We start from the raw sequence: 21,981 nt of genomic DNA, 5'->3' as shown, positions 1-21,981 counted from the left end.
GCCGGCCACACTGCACGGGTGGTTTGGTGTTCTGTTTCACTCACACAGCACCTCACAAGTTTGCAACCCAAAGTTGAGCGTTCAAGAGTCCTTAATACAGGAGTTTGCTCTAGCAGAGTCTTCCTAACATGTGAGTGTTTTGTCTGCATGTATGTATGTATGTGTGCCTGCCCCCAACAGAGGTCAGAAGAAGGCATTGTATCCCCTGGACCTGGAGCTGTCCTCTGGGTGCTGGGAACTGCTGCGCCATTTCTCCATCAGCTGGAGTAGTTTTTTTTTTTTTTTTTGGAAGCAATTCTGGGTTTTTATTTCTAAGGGATGGAGTGGGGAGAACAAGCAGGCATGTGCAATGAGTGTCTGGGTTCTGTCTCTAGTGAGGAAGAAGTGAGAAGTAGCAATGGTAGAACCAGGCTTTTGTGTTTTTAGACGTTACTCTGTGTGGGGCTTGTGCATGCTGTGGCACATGCATGTGGGTGTGTAGGTCAGAGGACCACTTGCAGGAGTGGGTTTTCTCCTTCCTCTTTGGGGAGCAGGGATTGAACTCATACCATCAGGCTTGGCGGCAAACACCTTCACACACCAAAGTTAACTTCTCAGAACAAAACCAAAAATCTTTAGTATTAAAAATGCAAACCTGCAGAAAATGGGAGACTGTTGGTATAAAGTATCTTATTCAGTATTTTACTGCGTCCCTAGGATTGTTTGTTACTTTGGTTTTGGTTTGTCTTTGTTGTTGTTGTTGTTTTATATCTTAAAGACTTACTTACCAGAGCCTAGACTTTGGGATGTTAACAAACACTGTATAATATGGCAGCCCTGGGGCGCACAGCTCCGGAGGCGGGCAGGCAGAGCTCTGGGAGTCTACTGAGTCCCAGGGCAGCCCTGGATACACAGACTTTGTCAGTGAGACATTTCTAGCTCAATCTCTCTAAGTAGCTAAGGATGACCTTAACCTTCTGGTCTTCCTGCCTCTACTTCCAAGCCCTGATTACTGATTACAGGCATGAGTCACCTCACCTAGTTTAAATAAGGTGTTTCCAAAAGCAACACAAAATAAAAAGTTTTTTGATTGGTTTAAGTCAAAAGTTCCAGTTAGACATTAGTTGGCAGTTTGTGATTGGGTAGTATGCTGCCTGGTTTGATTACTCAAGGTTAAAACCATCTGAGCCTGTGAACTTTCGACTAAGTTTTGTTTGTTTTGCATACACCCATAAGTACTAGATATAGCTGCAATAGCCACTGCTCAGAAACTGACTGCTGCAGAGATGGCTCGGCAGATAAGCACTGGCTGCTGATAATGGTACCTGGAACTCCCTGAGGCTGTCACACCCGAGAACACACATGCAAGCAGAGAAAAGTAAATAAGTGTAATGAGAATTCCTAAAGATAAACTGTGGGCCTAAATGACATTTTATTATTATATGTCTTTACAAATAAGAGTGGGGGCATGGCAGTGAGGGGTCTCAGGTAGCTAAGGATGGCCCTCATCTCCTGTCCTCCCACTTGCCACGAGCAGCATGGTGCTGGTGTTAGAGGGCAGAAAACGCTCCTCTGCATCCACCCTGCCCTCTTCACTGGGTGAGTGCAGCCAGCATACAGAAGAGGTTGGGTGTCTTCCATCAATGTAAAACTTCGTTAAAGTGATACACGCACTGCACAGTAGAAGTCAGAGGAACCCATTTTCTGCTCCCTTTTGGGAAAAGGAACTCCATGAACGAACTCAGTTCCTCACTGGGCCACAGGCTCATTGAGCAGCCATCTTGCTAGCAGCCCTTAAAGATTCCCTTTATGGCTCACAGCCATTTGTGACGGAATCTGTGTCCACTTCCAGTTTGAAGACAGCTACAGTGTATGCTCTATTAATATAATAAATAAATCTTAAAAAGAATTCACTTTAAAAGATCACTTCATTCTTTTTCCTCCAACTGCCATTCTGTTCTCAACAACAACAATAACAAAAGCCATTTTTCTTGACTTTATTACCCATTCCCATTTGATTCGCACCAGTTCATCAAGACACTCTTTGCCAGCCCGGCGGTGGAGGTGGTGGTGTGGCAACACTCGGGAGGCAGAGACAGGCACATCTCTGAGTTCCAAGACAGCCGGGGATACCCAGGGAGACTTGTCCCCAGAGGGGGTTTTGAGGGGGTCTGCAGGGGAGATGGTGTTTGCAGAGGTCACCACTCCATGTGAAGCAAACAGCATGAGTAAAACTGTGCTAATCTTTATACGATGTACTCATTTACCCAGCAACAGCTCTCAGTGTTGCTGTCACCCCCTGTCACAGATAGAAAGGATGACAGGTAAAGAGGTTAGGGACCTGGCAGACACCCCGGATTAAAACTCAGCACCAGCTAACCTTGCTGCCTCATTACACACCTGCCATCTCCGTCCTTCTCCATTTTGATTTTCTTTCCAGTGTTGCCTCCTACCTGGTCTTTAACTCTGGAGGCTTCTCAGCCACATCCCTCCCTCTTCCCACTGCTGTTACTGCACACACCCCCACCCGTGATCGCGCTTATCACAGGGACGCCTATAAGCCTCCAGCCAGAGCAGCTGCTGGGCTCTGACCCTCCAGACCTCACTGCTGTATGTTCAGAACTGACCCCTCTTGTTGCTCTCTGTCTTTTCTTTTTCTGACTGGCACAAACTCATCTCAAGTTTCTCATGTTGTTCCTCATTCTGTGTCTTACAAGTGTCACTCACCGGTTTCCCTAGAAACCTTTTCCAGCCCAGTCTTAGATGGGGTCTGCCTCCCCCAACCACACGAAGGTCTGTTCTTGTCTTTCTGCTCTCCATAGCACATGACAACTACGTTTACTTAGGTTGTCAGGGTGGGGCAGAGATGGGGAGAGCTCGATTTAGAAAAGGCACTAGGGCAGCAGGGACCAAGGGACCAATTACTTCCATATCCCAAGTGGCTTTCAGAACGCCAGGCTCATAAGCCCCATTAAATACTGTCAGAATTAGTGGGCTGGGATAGAATTGGGTGATAGAGCACTTGTTTCAGATGTCCAAGGTACACCGAGTTCTATCCCCATCTGATGGTGTACACCTTTAATCTCAGCACTTGGGAGGTAGAGGCAGGAGGATCTTTGAGTCTGAAGGCAGCCTCATCTACAATAATGAGTTCCCAAACAGCCAGAGCCACTGTCACAAAGAAACACCAAAATTGTCTGAATTAAAAAAAAAAAATCTTCTCCCCAGAGAGAAAGTTCATTTATCCTTTCTTGAGCCTTCCTTGTTCTTAGCCTCTCCTGGCCCATGGGATATGGCATGGTTCTACTTCACTTCATAACTGATACACTTATAAGTGAGTAGATACATAGGTCAGGACATAGAATAGATGTCCTCTTGGGAGCTGGGATTGGGGTGGGGGGTAGAAGGAGAAAATACTAAGACAACTGGAATTCAGGGAGCGTCTCTGGGATGAGCTAGACATCTTTAGTGCAGTGGAAACTCCCAGAATGCACAAGTGTGAGTGACCCTATCTAGAGACTCCTAGTAAAGGGGGATATGGGGCCTGAACTGGCCATCTTCTGTAACCACGCAAGACTTCCAGTAGGGGGATTGGGACACCAGCCCAGCCACAAAACCTTTCACCTACAATTGGTCCTGCCTACAAGATGTGCTAGGGTTAAAGGGACACAGTACTTGAGAGAACAGCCAAAACCTGTATGGTCTAACTAGAGACCCATGCCACGAGTGGAAGCCCACACCTGACACTTCCTGAGGGCCAAGAACTAGCAGCTAGATAGCCCAGAGACCTAGGATAGCCCAGAAACCTAGAGTAGAACAAACAGACTTGCCAACTTAAAAAAAAAAAAAATGTCTATGAGGTGTTACCTCATAGACAGGAGCCTAGCATAATTTGTCATCAGAGAGGCTCCATCAGCAGCTGTTGGAAACAGATGCAGAGACCCACAGCCAAACACTAGGTGGACCTGGGGAAATCCTATGGGAGGAGGGGGAGGAAGGATCGTAGGAGTCAGGGGGGAGGATACCACAAGAAAACCCATAGAATCAACTAACGTAGGCTCATAGAGACTGAGCCTGCACGGGACTGACTTGGCCCTCTACGTATGTCACGGTTGTGTAGCTTGTTCTTCTTGTGGGACTCTTAACAGTAGGCGCAGGGGCTGTCCCTGACGGTTTTCTGCCTGCTTTTGATATCTACTCTGAGAAAAAATTGAAGTGGATTGGGAGGGGAAACTGCATTTATGATGCAATGTGTGTGAGAAAAATAAATGGAATAATAGGTAAAAATAAAGTGAGGATATTTGCTTTGCCCAGGATTCGGTAGTGTGAATTATGAGTTTCTGGAGATGCTTGAGGAAAAGATTTTGAGTAGTTGGGCTACGGCGTTAGCAGTGGGACTGGAGGTGAGGGTGAGGGTGAGGTATTGCAGGACGGCCATTCCCCCAGGTCCAGGCCTAAGAGAGCAGCTGGCAAGAAGAAGACAGTTTCTTTAGACAATTGGGTGTACAAACTAGCTACCAAATAGAAACTAGTTTTAGACCCTTCTTATCACATCCAGATGGAGACATCAATAGATATTAGAGAACAAGAAAAGGGATGGGAGAGAGGTGTGTGGTCTTTACCTCACCTTTAAGTCAGGCCAACAAAGTAACTTTGATTATTCATTGTCAACTCATAAAACTTTAAGCACTCAAATGTGTTTTCACAGGGATGGGTTAGGTTGGTAGTGGATGTTACAGGTGTATATAAAATGTGATTGTGTGTGTGTGTAATAGGGTGATTTTTTTTTTTTTTGCGCCATTTTAACATCCTAGGAAATTAGCTCAGGGTGGAGCTGTCAGGGTGTCCTTTGTTAATCTAGAATGTCTCGTTTTAAGGATGTTATTTTGCTAATGCTGATGTACATCTCATTTCTTAAAGGCAGGGAGCTCCGAAGTCCTTGAGAACCTGCTGCCTGTGATTTACTGTCTGTCCTTTTATTTCTCTAGGGCCTATTCCCTGGTGGATTCCAGTCAAGTGTCGACATTTCTGATATCCATTCTTCTGATAGTCTATGGTAGTTTCAGGTAAGACATTCTTCATGGACTCTGTTCATTTTCAGATAGAGGAAGCATTATGGAGAGATGGGTTATCAGGACTTGAGTTTGAGTAGTAATTCTAATATTTGTCCTTTGGTTGACTGCTGTTAAACATGTCTTAGTTTTGCTTATGATTTTAGCATACTAATGCAAATGTATAAAAAGTGGTTGATTAAAACTGGGTCTGCAGATAGTGACTGAGCTGAGGAGCAGCGTCCATTGGGGAGGCTGCGAGGAGTGCTGACGGTAATTCTGCTGTCACAGGGATCACACATCAAAACAGAAAGACAGCTCAAAACACAAAACAATGAATACATGCTGCAACATGGATGATAAGTAGTAAATGTAATTTTTTTCCTCTTAACTCTAAATCTAAGCGTAGCCATTGGCCTTGAATAGACAGAGAAGGATCAAGTAAACAGGAGCACAGCTGTGCTCAGGACGTTAGCAAAGGCCTTCCTTGTCCCAAAAGACCTCTTCACAAATAGTACTTTTTACAGAAATTTACTTTTCTTACCACAAAAGCATTGAGAGGGGTTAATTGATACAAATTGCTGATAAGAGACTTTTTGACCATCAGAAGCCATTTCATGTGACTTACCTGTCACCAGAATTGAGTGTGATAACATTACCAAGTCTCCCCTGTTGCCCTTGGGAATGAGACTGGATCCTGAGGGTACATGCCTGCCCTGGTACTCATCTGTATGACTAGAAAGAAAACATAAAGAAGCCAGACAGATGCCCCTTTTCAGACTACGGGCAGTTGAAGGAGCCTTAGTGGTTGGTTGTGTGACCCGGGTCACTGTGTGCCTAACACAGTGAAGATGAAGACTGCAGGCTCGGAAGATGGCTCAGCAGCTCCTCTTCTGGCCTCTGAGGGCACCAGCACACGTGTCATACACTCTCAAAGACACCATAGATACAACATACACAATTTAAAAGTAACAGTGAAAGCTGCTTGCAAAATTTTAAGTTAAGAATTACAAGTAACATGAATGATAAATATGTCAACAAAAGGATTTTGAGCTATCTAATATGTCTGGATTTTAATAAGTATTTTGTAAAAATCATAAACTTACAGCCTTTTATTTCAATCATTGTAGAAAAATGTATTGGTATACTATATACACTGATTATGGGATTGGGGATTTAGCTCAGTGGTAGAGCGCTTGCTAGGCCCTGGGTTCAGTCCCCAGCTCCGAAAAAAAGAAAAAAAAATATACACTGATTAAAGTGGAGCTGGGGACCGAACCCAGGGCCTTGCGCTTCCTAGGTAAGCACTCTACCACTGAGCTAAATCCCCAGCCCCACTGATTAAAATTTTAACAACAAGGACGTCTGCAGCAAGCACGGGGCTCTCCACTGGGTAGGCTGTTTGGTTTGGTTGTTGCTGTGTCAACACAAGCTAGAGAGCTCTGGGAAAGAAGGTGCCTCTCTCAGGAGAATCCTCCATCAGATGGTCTGCGGGCAGGGCCGGAAGGGTACACACCTGGTCGATGATTACTGGGGGAGGGACCAGCCTTCTAGGACGGTGCCAGCCCTGGGCAGCTGGGTAGGTGGCCCTGGGCTGTGTGAGAAAGGAGCATAAGCCAGCCAGTCAGCAGTGCTTCCCTGTGGCTATGCTTCAGAGCCCCCTCCCTGACTTCCCTCAGTGATGGCTGTGATCAGGAAGCACAAGCCACATAAGCACTGAAGCCTTGCCTTCCCTTCCCTTCCCTGCCCACGCCCATGCCCATGATGAGTTACTTATTGTGGGTTTTTCCCAACAAAGTAAAATAGGATACAGTCCTTATTTATTTTGAGACAGAAACTTAGCCCTGGAAGCTATCATGGAACTCACTATGTAGATTAGGCTGGCTTCAAATTCAAAGAGATCCTCCTGCCTCTGCTTCCTGAATGCTGGAATTAAAGACCTGTATCACCATGGCTAGTTTAGGATACAATTCTTAACCACTTCTAAGAAATTGGGACAATTAGAACTTACCAAAGTGATCGATACTTTGTACTTTTACCCCCAATATTTTGTCTCCCCCCTCAACTGATACATTTTAAAGGATTTGTAATTTGTAATTTTTTTTTAGAGTTACAGCTTATCACTTTCATTAGTGGAAATTACCTTTTGTTCTACACACACACACACACACACACACACACACACACACACACACACACAATATATATATATATATATATATATATATATATATATATATATATATACATTTAGAAAGTTAGGATCCTTTATATACTGATTCTTTTCACACAGCACCCCATTATTTTCTGTAGTCACCCCATTGAGTTTAATGAGTTAATATTTTGTGCTACTTATACTCTGATTTTGTCAGAGATGTGAACTGTTAACCTTTTGCTACGCTTCAGATTTTTTTTCTTTTCTTTTTCACTCTCTCTTTTTTTTTTTTTCTTTTTTTTTTTTTGGGAGCTGGGGGCTGAACCCAGGGCCTTGCGTTTGCTAGGCAAGCGCTCTACCACTGAGCTAAATCCCCAACCCCCACTGTTAACCTTTTTATTTTCTTCTCTTTTGTTGAACTCTATTATTAAGTTGAACATTTAAGACCAGCTGATAAAAGCCCCTATTTCACCTGGAAATTCAGTCAGATCCCTGGAACATGTGTAAAAGCGGAGAGAGAGAGACCTGGCTGTGCAGAGTTGTCCTTTGACATCACATGCACAATGGCACATACCCCCCCACACATCATGCACGCAAGCATTCTACCTACCTGCCTGCCTGCCCACCTCTATCTCTATTTATACCTCTGTCTCCCCTGAAATAAATGTTTTAAAGATAAACATTTAAAAGTTGAAATTCTAACTAGAATATATGAACTGTTTCTCTCTACCACATACTGCCATATTATTTCCAGAAAATTGTACCAGTTTAGCATTGGACATATTTTAACACTGTATTAAAGAGAGTGACTGGAGTTACCATGGGGTGGAAAGGTCTCATGGTGGACCTCCTGGTTTCCAGTGAGGAGGTTGGAGCCCAGCAGGTCACCAGCGCTCTCACGGCTGTACAGCTTGTTGCAGAGGAGTTTGGATTGGAATGGCTAAGCTGCTGCTCCCTGGATGGAATGTCTTTATACGTGAATGCTTTCTCTGTAGACAGTAAGTCATGGTGCCTTTGGTTACACTCTAGGCTGACTCAGTGGGCGTGCATTTCTTTGTCCTCTGTTCTCTGGGTGAAGCTGTGTTACGTCTTTATTTACTGGAACTGAGCCTTGAAACTAAGTCCAGGCTTTTAAATTTTTATGAAAAACATATACAGTAAAACTTACATTTCAACTCTACAGGTGCACAGGACAGAGACAGACAGACAGACCTTCTTGAGCACTGCTGTTTGCCGTTAACTTTGTGGCAGCTGTGCTGTCACTAGGTGAGGGTGGTGCCAGTGGCTTGACTGCATTTCTCTGAATGGTGGGGAACTATTGAGGCCTCTGGTGCGTGGAGCTGTGTGTTTTCTTTGGTGAAGCTTGTGCTCAGACGTCCATCTGTCTGACAGGACTTGTAGTTGCTCCATCCCTCTGCCTTGCCTTTTCATTTTCTTACTGTTGTCTCCCAGGACAGGTGTAAAATGATAAAGTTCACTTGTACCATGTTTATAAATCATGCTTTTATTGTTGTCTCCAAGAGTTTACCCACTCACTGAGTCAAAGATTGCCTCCTGCTTAAAACCTGTGATAGCTTTAGCGCAGTTCTGACATTTAAGACCATGGCGAGTTCATCTTCATACCTTTGTCAAAACCTCTGGACTGTCAGTGTGAGAGAACTGTATCCCTGTTTGTGTCTCAGTCATCCGTGTCTCCTTGTGCGAGTGCTCTTGGCAACCTCAGGCATCCTTAGGTATCTCTACATTTTATTTGGAGTCGTCATTTCTCACTGGCCTGGAGCTTACAAAGTAGATTATGCTAATTTACAAGTGAGCCCCACATTCCCTCCCCAGCATACACACACACACACACACACACACACACACACACACACAGATGTTTGGGACCCCTCCCCAGGCACCAGTTTCTTTTTTAAAAAGACGACTGAGGATCAGGCATAGGGCATTCTGTTTGCAAGGTAATCACTGTCCACTGACAGAGGTCCTCAGCTTCTTCGTCTCTTCTTATGCCTCTGCTGCTTTCTTGATTGCTGTAACTTTCTTTGGAAGTTAGGACTGAATTACTTAAAACCATGTTCTTTTTCAAATGCATCTGGTTACTCTGGATCCCTTACATTTCCATGTAAATTTCAGATCTGGCAAGTGAGTTTCTCTATTAAAAAAAAAAGTCTGTGGGGATTTGGACAGGCATTGTGGCTTTGTACACCCACTCACGGAAAACTGCTGCCTGTTTTGTTTTTTAATTTAGTATTTACTTAAATTATGTGTGTAAGAATTTTGCCTACTTGCAGGCATGTGTGTGTGCGTACATGTATGTACTGATGTGCCTGGGAGATAAGAAGAGGGCATCAGGTCTAGAACCAGAGTTCCAGATGGCTGTGAGCCACCACAGGTACTGGAGCTCTGACTTCTGAGACCCCTCTCCAGCCCGCTTTGTGTCTTTGAGACAGGGTCTTACTATGCAGGCCAGACTGCTCTCCAGCTCATAGAGTTCTACCTCCCTGGTCCATAGCAGTGCTAATCCCTTTGTAGAGAAGTGCCTGCTTTGACACCCCACGTGGGATCTGATGATGTGACCTGTCACTGACTGCTTTTACTGCTGTGGTTTAATGGTGTCAGTCGGTGTCATTCCCTGTCTGTGTGTTCCATTCATTTTTGTTGCTGAATAGGTTTCTGGCTGTCTAGCTGCTGCTGTTCTTACTGTTGTGAATAGTGATGCTGTGAAGACTTACTCGATAAGAGCACAAGTTTCGATAAGAGCGTATGGTTTCATTTCTCATGAGGAGTAGAAATACTAGACGACATGCTAATCCTTCCATTTAACATTTTAAGAAAGGCCACTGGTTTCCAAGGCGAATACCGCTTGACGTTGTCACTAGCATTGTGTGAGTCTCTTCATGCTCTGACCAGCAGTTCTCTTCATGTTCTCTATATGACACTACACACCACACACCCCGCTGTGGGATCCCCACACCTGTGTGTCATCATCTCACCACAGTCCACACACACTCCTCTGTCCCTCCTCAATAGTCCCTTCCTGCTTTATGTTTTTCTCCTTGTGTTACTTTGGGTCTGGACCCAGTGAGTAAAGGGAGACATTTCCCCATCGGGTTGATTGTACTTCACATGATGACTTCCACTTCTACCTGTTTTCCTGCAATCATGTCATTTCATTTTTTATGGCTACATAAAGCGTGTATATCTGTAGCACATTTTAAAAATCCATTCATCCAGGCGGCCAGTGGTGGTACACGCTTTTAATCTCAGCAATTGAGAGGCAGAGGCAGTTGGATCTGAGTTCAAGGACATCCAGTACTGCGCAGAGAAACCGTGTCTTTAAAAACTGCAAAATAGGGGTTGGGGATTTGGCTCAGTGTAGAGCGCTTGCCTAGGAAGCGCAAGGTCCTGGGTTCAATCCCCAGCCCCGGAAAAAAGAAAAAAAAAAAACAAAAAACAAAAACTGCAAAATAGGAGTTGGGGATTTAGCTCAGCGGTAGAGCACTTGCCTAGCAAGCGCAAGGCCCTGGGTTCGGTCCCCAGCTCCGAAAAAAAAGAAAAAAAAAAACCTGCAAAATAAATGCATTCCTCCATTGAATAATATCTATGAAGACACGTGACTTGTAATGCCACACAGCAGACACTGGTGTGGAGGAGGTGTCTCTGTTGTGTGCTCACATATTCCCTTGGGTCTGGAACAAGACATGAATGGTACAGCAGCGTCCTATTGCACTCATAGTCTTCATTTTTGACAAGCCTGCATTCCCAGTTTTTGGTATTGGACTAATCTGCATCCTCACCAGCTGGGTGCACGTAGTGTCTTCCTATTCCCTCTGGTACCCTCGAGCATGTGGGTTTGTGTGTGTTGTTGGCGTCTGGATGGTAGCCACTCTGGACTGAGAAAGATTCTCAGCAATAGTCAGTTCCTGCCCTGTGGTCATCCTTGTTGCCATCGCCACTGCCAGCGCCCGTCATCCGTCCTTTCCTGTTGTAGCAGGCCCTTTGTTAACGCCTATGGTGTCCAGCATCTTTTCATGTGTTTGTTTATCATCCATGTGGAGCCTTTGGAGAAGCGTCTGGGCGATCCCCTTCCCTGCCCATACCCCCAGCTCCGAGGGTCAAGTCCAGGGCCATGACCATACCATACTTACTGTGAGCCCATCTCTCCCCAGTTTTATCTTCTTAGTGTTGAATTTAAGTGTCCTTCACATACTATGAAGATGCCTTTATCAGATAAGTGCATCTCCAAAAATATTTACATCACAATCCATAACAGTAGCAAAATTACAGTTATGAAGTAGCAATGAAAATAATTTTATGGTTGGGGGTTACCAAAACATGAGGAACTGTGTTAAAGGTCACAGCATCAGGAAGGGTGAGAGCCACTGTTTATGCCTTCTTAACATTTCTGTGTCAATCTTACCCAGGCTGATGTTAGAATACCCTCTCAAAGTCTTTTTTTCTTTTTTAAGATGTATTCATTACATATAAGTACACTATAGCTGTCTTCAGACACACCAGAAGAGGGCATTGGATCTCATTGCAGATGGCTGTGAGCCACCGTGTGGTTGCTGGAATTTGAACTCAGGACCTCTGGAAGAACAGCCAGTGCTCCTAACCACTGAGCCATTTCTACAGCCCCCAGTCTTTTTATTTTTCAATTTTAGAGACTTTGCTAAATATATCTGAGTGAATCTCCAGTGGCAGATTTAGATAGGAGTGTCAGGTTTGTGTGTGTATGTGGGGTGTGTGCACACAGGAGCACACCATTTCACAGCTATCCTCCTCAGGCGTTCAAATGTGACTGACAGTACCCTTAAGTGTAAACATTTGGGAAATAATTCAGTCACAATTGAGGGTACACAGACAATAGCAGGATTTGTGGTTCAGATGACTGATTTACTCCAGAGTATGGCCTGAGGTCGCCTTGCCATCTGGCTGTTGATCCCTCTGTTATTCCTGACCTGAGCTCTTAGACACAGTGGCAGCGAGGGGTTGGGGGTTCAGCTCAGTGGTAGAGCGCTTGCCTAGCAAGGGCAAGGCCCTGGGTTCAGTCCCCAGCTCCGGAAAGGAAAAAAAAAAAAAAAGACACAGTGGCAGTGCAGGCATTCACTGCTGCCGATTGAATACAGACTTAGTGTCTTAACTACTCACAGCTCATTCTGTCAGACCTAATGAGCCTTGGGCAAGCCTGTGTTCTTGTGTGGCACGTAGTGCAGGGTTTGCAAAGGTCTTTGCTCAGGAAATCCTTTGAATCTAAAGAATGAGTGGATTTCCAAGATTTCTGTTCAGGGGCTGAGGATGGAGCTGAGTTTAGAACACTTGACTTGCCAGCCATGTATAAAACACTGATATTGGAGGTTTATTCAATTTTAATAAATATTAAATTATTCATTTTTGGCCTACTTACATGATGCCTGTACCTGTTTGTGTGGGTGTCCATGACGGTGGATTGCTCAGTAGCTTTCCACCGTACTGTCAGGCAGCCTGACCGATCAGTGAGCACTATGGATCCTCCTGTCTGCAGCCAGCACTGGGTTCTACACTGCGACTGCATCTGGCCTGGACTCCGGGCCTCATGCTGTGTGGTTTGCCGCTGGCTGAGGAAGGGAGGCGTCTTCCCAACCTTGGTTGAGTGACATTCTAGTCCTTTCTTAGGAGTTCTTCCCTTATAAAAAGAGCAAACTCTAAGTAAAGCCTTACTAAGACATGGAAAATGTCTTAAACTGCTTCCTGCTGTAGTGTCCTGGTAGACCCTTGTCAGATGAACATGGCATGGCATGCTGTATTTGACACTAATTAGTTGGCTTTGAGTCTGCCCAGCTCAGCATAAGGCCATGGCGTCATGTAAAAGGTTGCTGACTTGATAACCTGTCGTAGAAGCCAGCGTATCTGTAGCTTGTCTACCCCAGAGATCAGACTACGGGAGAAACTGCAGTAGCTTATTTTATGTGGTGCTCTGAAAGCTATCCTTAGCACAGTAGTGCATGAAAAATGGTGACGTGCTGTGTTAGTCCTACTTTAAAGAGAAAAAAGTGGACTGGGAGATGGGTCAGTGGGTAAGGCTCCTTGCTGTGAAAGCAGAAGGATCTGAGTTCACATCCCCAGCACACAGGTATAATTGCGTGTGGCTGTGGTAACCCCAGGGTTAGGTGGTAGAAGTAGGAGGCAGATTCAGCCAGCTCAGCCCAGACAGTGTAGTCCAGTAATTGACCCTGTCTCTGAGACTGCCTCCATAAATGCTCACATGGGTGTGTGTTCCCTTAGACAACACACCATGCGTGCGCAAATACATACTAAATGTATTCATGGAGGATAAAGGCTCTCGGGTCTCCAGCTTTGTATCATCATCATTACCACCACCACCACCACCACCACCACCACCACCACCACCACCACCACCACCACCACCACCACCACCACCATCACTATCATTTTGCATGTTCTGTATTGTGATTACCCCTTAGTCACTTTTCCTTGTTTAGGAGGTAGGTAAAAGTCAGGCTGCTACCATGAGATGGTAACTCAGCAGCTCTGAGCTGCCTAACAAGGCCCAGCACACTGGCTGCCTAGGTGACAGAGAGCTTTACTTCTAGAGACTGAAAGTCCAAGATCTAAGAAGTCAGCAGGATGGGCTTTATCCAGGCTCCCCTTTGGGTTTGGTCCTCACATGTAGATGGCGCCGTCCCTTGTCCTTCTCTCCTGACAGCACAGATGTCTGGGAGGTCCATCTGTCGCTCCCTTTCCCTTGCCCACATCTGCTTCTTCATCTCCTTCGATACCATTTGAAGCCAGGTGTGGTGGTTCACACCTTCGGTCCTAGCACTTCCCAGGCAGAGAGAGGCAGGTGGATCTGCGAGTTCAACACCAGCTTGCGAGCACACTCAGTGATTTTGAAGAGGTGTAGAACAAAACAATGAGTAAACATAGAGATTTGTAGTCCCCTGCCTATAGGGTTACTCTGAAAATCCAAAGACATCTTGAGCTGGAGTCTGTAGTGTGGTGCTTTGGTTTTAGAGCATTTGCATAGCTTGTCTGAGGTTCCTGTACCATTCCAACCCAGAACAAAGAAAGTCGTCTTGACTGTACCACATGCCGGCCCAGTACCTGAGCAGAGAGTGCAGTTAGGGTTAGCTCTTGTAAGCTGAGCATGAGACACAAGGCAGGAGGGTCAGAAGTTGAAGAACATGTTTGGTTACATAGTCTGACCACCCTGTCCCGCACATCCTGTCCCCTCCCAAAACAGACAAACAAACAATTAGAAAACACAATCTCTACCTTATTATTTTATTATTCTGGCACTCAGAACATTTCTGGCCACAATCAGAAGACTCCCCCCCAACCCCCTTATATGCACTGATGATACTCTGTTGGCCAAGGACAGTATTTCTTGGCTATACAGCCCAGGCTGGCCTCAAACTTGCCGTTTCCTGGGTCTTCGTCTTTTTTTTTTTTTTTTTGGTTCTTTTTTTTTCGGAGCTGGGGATCGAACCCAGGGCCTTGCGCTTCCTAGGCAAGCGCTCTACCACTGAGCTAAATCCCCAACCCGGGTCTTCGTCTTGAATGCTGACTGTGCATCACTCATTGGAGAGTCATTCATCTCCTAAAGCTTGACCTGCAACTACTTCTGTTGAGTCCTAGATGGTAAGGATCTCCTCCTATAACTCTGGCTGGTTCAGACTTTGGATACCAACTTGCAGTTCTCTTGCCTCAGCCTCCCAGCTGCTGGGATTTTGGACATGTGCTTCCACCATGTCCATTTCCTTCTTTCTGGTATTCGTTTTTTACTCTATCCTTGTTTATATATTTGTATGTGAGTAATTTTTGTTTGTGGCAATTGTGGAAGACATCTTGGTAGAGTTGATTCTCTCTCTTGATATTTATGTGGATCAAATTCATAATCAGGCTTATACAGCAAGCTCTTGGCCTGCTAAGCTTTCTTATAGCCCATGTTGCTCATTTAAACATTGATTTCAGTAACCCAAGTGTGCTCTTTGTTAAGCAAGTAGCCAGGGTGCAGTTTGAATGGAATGTGTGGCAGTAACATTGGGTGTATAGATACACATCATATCATGTTATTGTAGAGCAGTAACACGATTATGGTGGTGAGACAGGTCTGGCTGGGGTGAGGAGGGTGGTCATATGTGCAGTCAGGACAGACTGTTCAAGGGCTAGCCAAGTACTGGGCAGTCTGTAGAGTTAATAAGTTACCGAGTAAGTTAGGGCACAGTCGTCCTGGTGGCCTGAGACAGAAGTCTTCCCACAAAGGCAGCAGTTAAACAGCTGAGGTCTGCTGTGGGCTGTGCAAGTGTACTGGGCTGTGACAGGATCCTAGCCCAGCCCAGTGATCAAACTCTGTAAAGCTGGAAAATAAAGCACTTGCCACCTTGAACAGATAGATACACAGCCCTCCACTTCACTCAGGTAGATTTCTTGTGTTGTGTAGTGGTAACCCCAAGGATCAAACAAGGCTTGAAGTTCAGCAAGACTCAGGCAACTAGAAGCCCATAGTAGTTACACAAGACCTCCCAGCATCAGGAGGCAGAGACAGGCAGATCTCTGTGAGTTCAAGGCCAGCCTGGTTGATACAGAGGAACCCCATCTAGTGGGGACATGGGAGGGTGACCACCTCTATAGCACCTCAGCTGCTGCCTTTGACACCATCTCTGCAGCAGGGCTGGCAGCAAGATGAAATAAATGTACGTGTGTGTGTGTGTGTGTGTGTGTGTGTGTGTGTGTGTGTTCCCAGCAGAGACACTGGTAGAGAGAGAGGAAGACAGAGCCCACAAATGCAGTTTAAGGTAGCAGTGTCTTTCATTCTGTAACAGTACAAAGCAAGCAGGAAGAAAATGAGCCAGCACAGTGAGTGTGGGCTAATGTCCTCCTCCCTCATGGGCTTATGCTGTACGTGCACCCGCATGGATAGGCCAGAAGACTGTGGTTTTCCTCACTCCGTCTCTACTGAACCTTGAGCTCATCAGTTGGGCTGGATTGGCTGACCTAGATTGTGCGCCACACCCCAGTGCGGAAGGACAGATGTGTGCCATCACATCCAGCTTTGACATGGCATCTGTTGCACAGCAGTCTGGACTGAGCAAGTATTCTTTATTAGCTCAGTCTGTCATTTGTGAAATGCCTCAACAACAAAACATGCTCTTTCTTTAATATCTATTGAGATATTTGCTGATATTGGGCATGTCAGAAGACATGAAACAGGTTGGAATGTGTAACACATAGTCCTACCATAGCAGATACATTGTAGCGTAGATGGCTCAGGCAACAGAAACCTGCCTTCTCAGAGCGCTGGAGACTGAACTGGAAAAGCAGGTGTGTGGTTGGACTGTCTGCTGGACGGACTGACCCAATTAGTGTCAGCCCCTCAGTGCACGAGGCTCCCAGCCTTGTGCATCCAACCCTGCACTGTTACCTGACTTTTGACTTTAACTGTTCTGTACAAGCCCCCTCTCACCAGTCACATGATTTGCAGGTATTTTCTTCCATCTCATGAGTGGCCTTTGTTTGTTTGTTTGTAATTGTGTTGTTGGAAGCACAGGTGTTTTCACCTGCTTTTTGCTATTTTGAGAGGGTCCTCCCTGTACCCTCTCTAAAAGCTGTCACATGGGTATAAAAGTTTCCCTTTCCAGATTTTTAATCATAGGAAAGTAATTAAGAGACTGTGGCAAGTTGAACTGCACTGGAGTGCCTTATTACAGTGGGACAGCTCGAGAAGGAACACTGAAGGGTTGTAGACGGCTTCCCAGTTGGGAAGAGGATGTCCTTTTCTTCGCAGGAGCAGCACTTGCAGCCCTGGCTCAGGACTGCCATGGCTGCTTTCTCTTACGCAGAACTGAAGCTGAATGTTAATCAATCTCTCTCTCTCTCTCTCTCTCTCTCTCTCTCTCTCTCTCCCCCCCCCCCCACAGGTCTCTTAATATGGACTTTGAGAACCAAGATAAGGAGAAAGACAGCAGCAGTAGTTCTGGCCCTTTCAACGGCAGCAGCACCAATAACAGTAAGCCGTGTCCTGTGCTCCTCGATAGCCTCACCCCACCCTCACCCCATGCGCTCACCGCAGCTGACCTCTCCGTACCTCCAGTCCCTCACTCACACGTGATCCAACAGTGCGATCCAATCTGTACCCTGCCGTCTGCTACACTTTGTGCTCTAAGTCTAACGCCGCCGGTTGCCCAAGTACGAGGAGCTTGCACCTGCTGCCGCTGCCGAGGTCACTCCTTCCCCATAAAGCACAGGCCATGTCCATCCGCCCGTGACCTTGCTAGCTGTTCTCCCGATGACTGCTTAATTACATATCTCTGAGAGAGTACATTCAAGTGCTTGGAGAGATAAGTGTTAGGATTGTCACCTGATTCAAAATATCCCACAAGAATACAAATCCTTTTTAAAATAGAGATGAATCTGTACACAAGTTATCATTTATCCATACAGTGGAATATTATTTCATATTTCATAATGAAGCACTTGGGGCCAGGGAGAAGGCCTAGTCAGAAAAGTGCTTGTCCCACAAGCATGGGTCCTGAGCTCAGGTGGGCAGCACCACATAATAACCTGGGCCTACTGGCATGTGCCTGCAACCCCACCGGTGGGGGACAGGGATGAAAGCCTGCCCCTCTCCTTTCCTCTCACGGAATTCGGTCTCCTTGTACTTAGTTCCTATGTACTTCGTATCCAAATCGCACTTGCCTGGTTTTTACTTCAGATTGGGAAGTGAACACAACAAAGACAGTGAAGTAGACTCACTTACGTGGAAAGAGTCAGAGGCAGGTGGGCCTCTGTGAGTGTGAGGCCAGCCTGGTCTACAGAGGGAGTTTCAGGACAGCCAGGGCTACACAGAGACTGCCTTTAAAATTGTCTGTCCATAGATATTAAAATCTTTGCATGAAATAAAGTCTGTACCAGTAATTTACTAGGAACCACATTAAACCCAGTGTGAAATCTGATTTTCAGATTGATGTATTACATAATTTATCTTCAAGCTAAGTCACATACTTGTAACTTTACTTCTTTTTTTAAATATTATTTTTTAATGTATATGAGAACACTGTAGCTGTCTTCAGACACACCAGAGAAGGGCATCGGATCCCATTACAGATGGTTGTGAGCCACCATGTGGTTGCTGGAATTGAACTCAGGACCTCTGGAAGAGCAGCCAGTGCTCTTAACCACTGAGCCACCTCTCCAGCCCCAAGAACTTTACTTCTAAAGTCCAATATGGTGCAGCATATTTGCAAATGATATAAGTAAGACAGATTATAGTCTGGCACACTGCATCACAAAATCAAAGAGAAGCATGTAGTGTTCTAACTAAAATCTCATGGAAGGAAGTATCTGCTAATGTCAGTTTTATTTCTTGTTATTTATCAGGGTCACATGAGGGTCATGCACCTCTTAGTCGTTTTCTTAAGTTGGCCTCCTGTGTCAGACTATGCACCCTTTCCATTATGCACTGAGGCCCAGACACCAAGAGAATTCACAGGTACCTATCACACAGTACAGTACAGTTCTCTTTGATGCAGACTGGAAAATACTAAGAAAGAAAATCCTCCGTGAGTCAGCACTCGCCATACAGTGCCCCATCATTTTAGGTTGAAGGACAGTATGGGAAAGGGTCTTTTGTTTTGTTTTTGTTTTTTGTTTGTTTGGTTTGGTTTGGTTTTTGCTTTTTTAAACAGGGGTTCTCTGTGTAGCCCTGGCTGTTCTGAAACTCACTAGATCAGGGTGGTCTTGAATTCAGAGATCCACCTGTCTCTGCCTCTGTACAGATAAGGACTAAAGATATGGGCCACAGCAGGAACTGAGGGTTGGTTCTCAAAAGATTGGTGCTTAGTTAGTGCCAAGATGTTGGCAAGAGGATTTTGGACCAGTTAAAGGATAAAGTGACCAGATGGAGGTGTGTGAAAGATCACAGTTGCCTTCTTCCAAAAGACCCAAGAGTGGAGGAGTTTGTGGAAGCAAACAAACATGGAAGTGAAGGAGTAGTGAAGGCCGTGGGACCCACAGCAGACATCAAAGCTCACAACTCAAACAGTGCTCTGCCCAACAGCCAAAGGTGCAAGAACCTCCAGGAGACTACAGCACTTGGCGCATTAGAACTCAGGAAACAGCCACCAGGATGGCTCAAGATGAAACCCTGGCCACACCTAGTGTAAAAAAGACCAGTCCTCTTGTGTTTCCTGGGGAGTATGTCTGTGACATGGACACAGCTCACAGACTAAGCCCCAGCGCTCCTGGGCCCAGCAGTGTGGCTCTCGGGTGCATGCGTACAGGCTCCCGTCACATCCCTGGAGCTCTGGAGAGCATGCCAGTATCAGGGCCAAAGGTGAGGTGGGACAGATAAGAGCAGATGCAACAGTTCTGGGAGAAACGGCAAAGCAGATCTGCCCCTGTCTGAGAAGCACTCGACCTGCTGCCCTTCCTCTGACACTGCCTGGGAACTGCGGGCAGTCAGGCCTCCCCATCCTCCTGTATCTGCTGCATCTGCTTTGACAGACTGTAGTGGGGAAGGCAGGTTTGAAGAATGCCTCTGCCTTCTTCAGCTGTGATGGCCAGAAGTAGTAAGAGGAAGAGAAAGAAATGGCAGGCCAGACTTGGTGGTCCAGGTCCTAGAGGCAGTCTTCCATGGCTGCTGAGCTCGCTGCCCTCACTCAGAAGGTGGGCCTGGGGGGGGAGTTTTGCTTTTCCTCTGCTGTATGCCAAACTCATGACTGCTCTTAGTATCCAGGCATAATTCCCGTTGAAGAGCACAAGAGCTGGCATGGTGGGACTGGATGAAATTTGGGAGGAAATGTCACCCCATGACACAAGGACAGCTGTCATCTCGGTGTGTGGGAACTTAAGAAGGAAAGTTGCCATAGAGCGACTTCCTCTAGCCTCAGCTACAAAGCGATACTCTGTCTCGATTCTGTCTCAAAATAGTAATAATGATATTATGGGCTGGAGATAGCTCAGTGATTAAGAGCACTGGCTGCTTTATCAGAGCCTCAGGTTTGTGCAGGTTCCGAGCGCCCACATGACGTCAGGCCAGGAGCCATCTGTAGCTCTGGAGCAGACCTCTGACCTCTGTTCATTGACGCTCTGATGCCCTCTTCTGGCCTTTGAGAGTGCTGCACAGATGTGGGAGTCATACACGCAGGCAGAGACCACACACACACACACACACACACACACACACACACACACACACTGAAATATCAAAGACGTACAAAGAAGAATTACTTGTGATAGCTAAAAGTTGAGGGAAAAAACCCTAAATGTCGGTCATGGAATGGAAAGATTTTTCATCCAGTGAAGTTGTAGAACAGAACAGAGTAGAACAGTTCTTACAAAGTAGTGTTGAGTGAAAGAAGCCAGACACACATTATTTAATGTGTGTAAAGTTCCAAAACCAGGCATAGTAATGAGCATCTTAGGTGTGGGGGAAGTAATCACAGCATCTGGCTGACTGAGGAAAGAGAGTCTCCAGCTCAAAGCCAGCTGCACTTATACAGATTCTGCCTGTAGTGAAAGTCAGAATTCATGCACACAGAAAATGGTTGGAAAGAAAGTTGTAAGAAGCAGGGATTTCCATCCAGATCATCTCTGACTGCCCCCGTGTATTTCTAGTAACTGGGTCTGCCCAGAGGCAGGCAGGCAGGTAGATATCTCCCCGCCCCCACCACCTTTCCTTCCTTTATTTACACAGGGTTTCACTGTGTAGCCCTGACTGGTCTGGAACTCAGTGTGTAGACTAGTGTGGCCTAACCTCATTGAAAACCCCTGCCTTTGCTCTTCCCAGTCTAGGACTAAAGGTGTGTTCCTCCGTGCTCCGCCCAGTTCTTCATTTAATAGATAAAGGGGGAAAGCCACATAAACCCACTGCCTGATTTTAGTCCTTACACAGCCTCCAGGAATAGACCTGAGGGCCAGTAAGCAAAGAAGACAGACAGACACACATGGGAAGAAAATCTGAACAGGGCAGACAGAGGCCTCCAAAGGAGGCACTAAAGCTTGTCCAGTTGATTATATAGACTGAACAGAGAGGCAGGGCTGCTGTATACATGAACAAGGAGGTGGGGTTTATGGTACACAGCTGGATCTTAACTAATGTCAGTATGGGAGTGGTCAGTTGGAGAGGGGTCTTCACACCCTAAGCATCCCTTCAAGGAGACCATTATCTACCATGGACCCAAGGAAGGCTTTGCCATTCCGTGGAGCCTCAGCAGGGATCATCCTGTGGGTTTGAAGCACCGGGATCCTTGACATGGCCAGCCTAAGTTAAGACTTCTGACCAAGGCTTCCCACTCCCAGAACTGGACACTTGTGGAAGTCTGGAACTGTGGGGATTGGTAGGTGTACACATCTTTAATTGCCCCATTTAGACTGCCACCAAAGTAGCCATAAAAACTAGAAATGTCCCCATCTCTCCTGTCCTTAGTTTGTGATGATGTAGGGAATATCTAATCACAGGATACAATTCAGTAACAGACGTCAGTTTACACTGACCGTGTCAGTGCCTGCTGCCTGTGGCTGCCTTCACTGATAATGATGTGAGCTGGGCTTGGTGGCTCAATTGAGAGGGAGAGGTAAGGGGTGAGGAGTTAGGTCATGGTCGTGAGCTGGAAGCCAGCCTGGGTTACATAAGGCTGAGTTCCAGAGCAAGCAAAAAAAAAATTTAAAGTTTGTAAATTCCACAATTATGCTTTTTTTTAGGCTGGCTGTGTGAGGCTGTGTAAGCCTTTGTGATTATGGTTGTCATGTTTAAATGTCTTGTTTTGCTTTGCTTTGCCTTTAAATCATTGGAGT

General features: G+C 45.9%; 1 protein-coding gene across 3 annotated transcripts in view; it reads left to right on the top strand.

Annotated features, from left to right (window-relative positions):
• The window catches only part of Sppl3 (signal peptide peptidase like 3), an 84,094-nt gene that overhangs the window by 43,734 nt on the left and 18,379 nt on the right, over positions 1 to 21,981 (top strand). For all 3 annotated transcript variants that reach the window (NM_001431833.1, NM_001431834.1, NM_001431835.1), the window contains 2 exon segments: positions 4,968 to 5,045; positions 17,106 to 17,194. In NM_001431833.1, the coding sequence (NP_001418762.1) occupies positions 4,968 to 5,045; positions 17,106 to 17,194 (167 nt within the window).

The sequence above is a fragment of the Rattus norvegicus genome, chromosome 12, assembly GCF_021556685.1.
Source record: "Rattus norvegicus strain SHRSP/BbbUtx chromosome 12, alternate assembly SHRSP_T2T, whole genome shotgun sequence".
NCBI classification, from domain to species: domain Eukaryota; kingdom Metazoa; phylum Chordata; class Mammalia; order Rodentia; family Muridae; genus Rattus; species Rattus norvegicus.
Note: the sequence above shows the minus strand (reverse complement) of the source record. Positions and strands in the feature narration are given on the sequence as shown.